The sequence below is a fragment of the Corvus brachyrhynchos genome, unplaced genomic scaffold (genome assembly GCF_000691975.1).
Source record: "Corvus brachyrhynchos isolate BGI_N302 unplaced genomic scaffold, ASM69197v1 scaffold79, whole genome shotgun sequence".
NCBI lineage: Eukaryota > Metazoa > Chordata > Aves > Passeriformes > Corvidae > Corvus > Corvus brachyrhynchos.
Genome location: NW_008240023.1, coordinates 1,897,672 through 1,904,508, shown reverse-complemented (window position 1 = coordinate 1,904,508; position 6,837 = coordinate 1,897,672). Strand labels below are relative to the sequence as shown.

General features: G+C 42.5%; 1 protein-coding gene across 1 annotated transcript in view; it reads right to left on the bottom strand.

Annotated features, from left to right (window-relative positions):
- Positions 1–3,027: 3,027 nt before the first annotated feature.
- The window catches only part of COPS8 (COP9 signalosome subunit 8), a 12,156-nt gene continuing 8,346 nt past the window's right edge, over positions 3,028–6,837 (bottom strand). Inside the window, exons 6-9 of the mRNA XM_008640716.2 lie at positions 6,720–6,827; positions 6,421–6,483; positions 5,224–5,265; positions 3,028–4,584 (exon numbers count right to left, since the gene is read on the bottom strand). Of these exons, the coding sequence (XP_008638938.2) occupies positions 4,505–4,584; positions 5,224–5,265; positions 6,421–6,483; positions 6,720–6,827 (293 nt within the window). The 3' untranslated portion in view covers positions 3,028–4,504. The remainder of the gene's footprint in view (positions 4,585–5,223; positions 5,266–6,420; positions 6,484–6,719; positions 6,828–6,837) is intronic.

The following is a 6,837-nucleotide window of genomic DNA, read 5'->3' as shown; positions in this document are numbered from 1 at the left end:
CCTGCGTCCCTGCTGAGCAGGGCAATGGACGGCTTAAAACAGGGAGGTTCCCCAGGGAACATCCAAGGAGACACCTGAGGAAGCGTAGAGGACAGGGATAGCTCTGGGAGGAGAAGCTGTTCTGTGTCTCTGATGATGGTGCCAGCACCCTGAAGCAGCAGCCAAGACAGGCCCTGGAAGCAGGCATGTCCTGCCCTTTTCTGCTGTCACATGGACATGGAACACACTTGTTGCCACAGGTCCAGCAGACGTGATGCAGGAACAATGGAGGGCCATGCATTGGTAGGGAATGGCCTCCAGCAAGAGCAAAGCAGGATCCTGTAGCAGCAAAGCCTGAGCTTGTGAACCAGGCCATGTCCTCTGCACACAACAAAGTGCTTCCCTCCACCCTTGAACGTCAGCCACAGGAGTCCCTACTTTTACTCAGCACCTGCTGCTTCTTCAGTTCTGCTGCTCCATGAGATCAAGGCTGAACCCATTTGCTGTAGTGATTTACCACAGAAGCAGCATGAAGCATTAAATACCTGGGAGCAATTAATATTTCTGCAGCCAACTAATTTTTGAAAAATATAAATACCAAAGTTACAGTTGATTCCAAGTATTAACTCTTTTAAGAGCAAGGCAGTGTGAGTACTTCATTTACCCTGTATCAGCTGCAGTGCCAGGCTTAAAGGGCGACACACAAGTGGGAACTCAGTAAAATATTTGAACTAAATACTGTTCCCTTTGTTTGCTGCAGGTTTGCGTTATGGAGCGAGACTTTCCTCTTATGTGGTACTTAAGTCCCAGATGTTTATTCATAAACTCAAGTCTAAACACAGATCACAATTAGCATAGGAAAACAGAGTGTGTCGTCATCATCCTACTCTGAGTTTGTAAAGCTGAGGACCGCTCTCAGAGCTGGTATGTTCTGCCACACACAGGCTGAAAAGCAATAAAATGTGTTTCATACCTCAAATATCCATCAGATCTTAAACACCTACATGAGTGTGTCCTCCCTTGTGGATCAGAGGCCAGATCCAGGTCTTGGTGCAGTCACTGATCTACCAGTCTTGTCATGTCATGTGGATTCTCATTGCATACATTTACACCAACCTCAGCTTTGAGGTCACAACACAACACTAAGTAAGATGCTGGTCAGGATTCAGCACTGTTTGTTTCTGTCACTTATCCTTGTGTAACAAAAGGCTCACATGGCATACCCAAATTGGGCTCCTACTGCTAAAAACCTCCCTTCCTTCCCAGTCTTGTACTTTGATTACATGAGAACACATTCAAGAGAGATGTATCCACATTTCCTGCTTTGGAATTGATTGGGAGCATCTTGATTCCTAAAGCTTAACCTGTTCTCTGACTTCGTTTACACCCAGTTGTGCCACACTGCCTGGGCATCTCAAAGCTGAGGTTCTTTGCTGTGAAGGCGTAGAAGCATCTGACGTTTAATAATCCTAAATTCAGGAAACCAGGAATACACATAACTTCCCATTGCTCAACACAAGTAGTTAAAAATAAAGTTACAAACTTCCCAAGTTAATTAGCATGACCCAAGAACATAAATTATTTGGAAATCTGCTTCCCATCTCAAACCAGCAACTCATTTGCCTTCACATGGTCCGTAAAGAATCAATCGCAAAAAATTGACACTAAACAGAGGCAAAAGCTTGTTGTCTTTTGGGTTTTTTGGGGATTGTTTGGCTTTTTGCCAAGCCAGCCAGCCCAGATAGTCCTTCCTAGGAGAAGAACACACCAACAAGCTGTCTGGGTGATGGTCCAGCCAACCGCTGCAGGGTAGGACACAGGGAGAACCAACCACTCACCCAAGAACTTCTTCCAGAAGTCCCCTACTGTCTTACACAGGTTTTCTTGCACATACCCCAGGCTGAAGCACAGACTTACAGCAACACCTGAACTGTTCTGCAGTGCCTGCTGAGACTTTTCTACATGTGCATTCTGCTTTCATTTTCTTTACTGTATTACTGGCACCTCTGACGAGATACTGGAAGGTCTGCCGGGATTTGTTATTTAAGCCCACAGAAGGTTTCCATGTGGATCTTCAACAGGGATACTCAACTGTCCTGCTTCCTCGCCCAGCTTCTCCTGTTTTAACCACCTCAGAGCTCGAGTAGCTTTCCCTGCAGAGACTGGAACTGTGGGTGAATGAGCATTGCTGACTCATATAGGAGAAGATAATAAAATGCCAAGAAACAATGTGCCATTACATGTGGGATGCAGATGAAATGGAAAACTGAAACTGAAATTTCCTTTTTTCCAAATCCTTCACGAACCTCTGTTCCCAACTGAATTCCTAATGGTTTCTTAACTCAAAGGTCCTCCCACTCAGCACTGGGAAGAACTCCAAAACCCACACCAATTGCTTCAATTAAAACAGCAAATACAAGCACAAAAATAAATACTTCCTCTTTGCTGAGCTGAAAGCACAGGGTTAGTGCAGGCCAGGTAAGGATTCAAATGCCTGAGGATGTCACTTTAGGATATAACTCACACAGTGTTTCCCAAGGTAGGGCTCTGTATAGGGAAGCACAAAGCTGCTCATCTGAAGACAGGTATTTGTGAACCAAAAACCAGGATAAGGGCAATGAGAATGAAATCCACGTGAAACAGCTTGGATTCCAAATCTGCACAAGGCAAGAAGTGTGGCTGGGAACACAGTACTCAAGGCAAGGTATGAGTTAATGCGTCACCCAAAACTAAAAGCCAGCTTCAATTTTACAGCAGACCAGAAATCCCAAAGTTATCAACTTGTTAGAACAGAGCAGTCAAACTTACTGTATTTGACACAGATTTGATACTAGATTTGAGACAAACACAGATTACCAGTGTCCACATTGCTCCTCTCCTATTACCATTCATTGGGTAAATAATAATCCTTTAATCATGTCTAATTTTCATTTCTCCAAGCAGGGCTCCGTGCTACCAACAGGTGCAGAGATGCACAATACAAACACAGAAGGGAAATTTTCACTCAGCTCTTCAAATACCTTACACCAAGGAACATTTCAAGACATCTGGAGGGTACCAGTGGGTTTTTTTAATACAACACCATACAATTGCTGCACACAAAGCTGTCGAGGCACAAAATATTGCAGTAATCCTTAACTAGCCCTATCCAAATTAGGCCAGTAAGAATTCATTAAAAAAAACTCACCAAACCAGACCTGCATTCTGCAGAAAATTTAAAAAGTCAAGTGCAGAAGGTCAGTGTAAACATATTCTTTAATATCACTGAAGACAAATTTAGCAATCCAAGTCTTAGGTGGGTTTCAAATAAATAATAATTTTGAGAAAGTGTTTACATATCAAGGGAGCTCTCAAGGCAGCAGAGCACAGTTTGTAAATCCTCCCTGCTAACAGCCCCTCACCAAGAGAATGTACAGTAGGCAGTGCACACTGGAATACCAATCACAGCACAAGGGCACACTCGCCAGCTTCCGTGGAGCCTCTGGACAGGATTTCAGAGACGGGGGAGAAGTAAATGGAGACGTGCACTGCCCTTCAAAGCACCACTCCACAGCCTTTTTACCAACGGAACACAAATGGCTACAGAATTCATGTTTGCTTCCAAAATCCACTCTCAGCTCAAAGATTAACAGAGCAGTGCTCTGACAGAGAGAATTATTCCTCAAACTGACACTGCAGCACAATGCATCACCCTCCTCCCAGCTGGGCTCTGCTCCTACTCCAACCTTGAAATTCCTCTCCAGTCACTGCAAAAGTAACCCAGAAAGCTTAAAGACAGGTAAGAATTGTTGTTTCTTATTGATTCTGGCCCAGTGTACTGAAACAGAGCAAGACATGACAGGTCTCAAGGTGTAGGGTTACCCAGGAAAACATCTGGTGTCCTATGTCACTCAAAAAAACCTTCCAAAAGTCAAAATACTTCCTCCAAGTGTCGATTTGTCTTTGTTAAACAATTATTCTACTATAAAAATACCCGATGTGAAATTTCTCGTATCAGAACAAGAAGATTTAACAATCCAGAAAGAACAAGAAAAAAAAAATCAATGATAAATATGCCACAAAAATACTTGCAAGAGTTACTGCAAAATTGTTTTCTTTCACTTTCATCAAAATATTTGCTCTCTGTAGATACAGGCATGGCAGTCTTCCACTCTCTGTCCTCTAGTTCAACATGCAATAGGTCTGTGATAAGCACTGCACTACTCACCAGAGAATTGTTTCTTCTCTATTTCTAACACACCTGAAAAAGGCTCTGCTTTGAGTCAAAAACAAACAAAAAAGTACTATGTAATACTGCTGTGTATGCTGTGTGCCTACTGAATAAATATTGCAGGAGTTAAGGGATTGTTTCACTGCTAGCTGGGCTTTGGCAAAACGGGAGTGGGGCTGACATACACTGGATACTTCACACTTTTGAGTGGGGGACGCTGCAACGTTTAACAGATACGGAATAAAATAAACCTTAGATCTAAAACTTGTCAGTACACAGGATTCCCAAGTTGTTCTGAACACGGGAGCAGGGTGATCAGTTTTCCAGGAAAGCCACATAGTCAGTCAATCTGGCCAACTGCTGTTCATTGGGAATTGGTGGGACTGGAGCAGATTCTATAAAGATAAAACGAATGGATCATTAATGAAATTTAAAATGCAAATCCATCACCAATACCATCCATCACAACAGTAAAGGAAAAAATTTAAATGCATCTGACTTTCAACAGCCTTCTGAGGGCAGATCTTAATTAACTGTATCTCCTCCAGCTCCAGTTGACATAATTTTTCTGTTATCTGCACCATTCAGTAGTCCAAGAGTTACACAAAAACTGCTGCAACAAGTTGCACTTGCCAGCAGCCTCCAGAATTTCTCTGCACACACTGGAGTCTGAATAATGAAGACTGACAGTATTCTGACTTGAGAAAAAAGCTCCTGGAGCTCCCTGGTTTCTCCTTCCCTTGCAAGCTGCCATTCTGAAGACCCCAAACAAATCTAGTGGGTGATCTGACCACCAGAACACACAGGACTTCAGAAGTAGGAACCTCAGGAATCTCAGGCACTTCTTAAACCATGAGGGAGTGAGAAGACAAACGCAGAAGCAAGTTTACATAGCACCTGATTGGGGTGGGCTGTTGTTTTTAAATTTGGAGGGGCCAGTGAGAACATTAACTTCTCTAGGACTCAATTCCTGGTGCTGGTGACACTGTTAATGCAAGTTGAGCTAAATCCATTACATATATAAACAAAAATACCTGATGAAGGAATAAATCTGTTAAAGGAAGCTTCCAGCACACCTGGAAAAAAAAAACCATAAGAAATTAGGCCAGTGGAACAGTTTTAAACAGTTCTATGCAGCAAACCACAGATCAAAAGGTAATTAAATTGAACCTGTTTATTCATCACACCTTGCTTTATAACTGAAAAGCAGAATACCCAAGGTGTAGTTGCTTCAAAAGAGCCTCCTGCCTCTTTCTTTTCCCTGCACAGTAGTTCCCGCACTCACTTTTGGAAAAAACCCACATGTAAGTAATTCCCAGTTTTTTTAAGCTCTGCATGTGTTGCAACCAGTCCACAAACACCCCACCTGATCATATAAAAATCTCAGGGCTCTGGTTGGCTTTGTGCCTTACGGGTAAATTTCAACACCTGGCACCTGTTTATTACGGGCTCTGAACACCCTCAAACTCCGCCCGTACAAACAGTGTCATTTCTGAGTCTAGCAGATCTTGCCCTTTTGGATGTGCTGTAATTTGGCTCCTTCTGCCAGAGCTGCACAGAGCAGTTTAAGAGCAGTTGTTTCACCCTGCTTTTATAGCTTAGTATTTATTTTTGCCTCAGCCAGCCACAGGTACAGCTTTAGAAAAAAGAAAAAAAAAAAAAGCGCCAAGTATTCTGCAGACCAAGCTCTGCAGGAACAGATATTCTGTTATCAACACCATGAAAGTGAAGAATCCAGAAGATTTAAACTTTAAAAGCAAAGGAAATTATACCAACAACTGGAGCTCATCAGAACACAAAGATTCACTAAATCCCTGCCTAAAAAGAAGTTCTAATTCTCCTGAAGAAAAAAAAACCAACTCAGGTTCAAGATGATCTATTTTTTACTCATCTCTATTATATTGAGCCATGTCATTTGAGGTCATCCAGTTTGTGTTCCACTGAGGCAGAGCCAGCAGCAGAGGAGGAAGAGAGGGAGCAATCACAGCATATCCTGTCTGCTTTTGTTTAATCAAGTGTATGTGAGGATGCATCTTAATCCAAACTATTTGTAAGTCCAAACCAAACCCAAGATGTTGTACTTCCCCACGTGTTATACATGGCCCTGCATTTATAAGCAGCATGAGTGTCCAAAAATATCTAATAGGATCCTGTGCAAAGCTGTAATTAAAAACTTAACACCTAATTCCTAGAAAATGCTGAATGTTTGATGAAGTAACAGCTCCACCTACCTGGCTTTTTGGGCATCACCATGCGAGTTGCAAAGTCTGCTTGCCAGCCCTGTTCTAGCACACCTGGAAAGGCATTTGGGCATTTGTAAGATACACAAGGAGAGAATAAGCAATGATAACTAGTGGCAAGTAACTTTAAAAAAATCAAAGCGCTATCCAGAACCAAGATTTTTTTCTCTAATCACTGCCCAATCACTTACCAGATTCAGAATTTGTAGGTACATTTTTAGTGATCATCACTTAGAGCTCTCTGATCTCACCATCAGTACAAAAATTACTCAGGGAATAATGCCAAGTACCTTTCACAGCTTCTTCTACAGGAAGGCCAACAAAGGCTGCAAAATCATCTGCAACTATGGATGTGTAAGCCTGGGAAACCAGTCCAAAGGCTCGTCTCCTGGTTGCATCTAGGGAAAG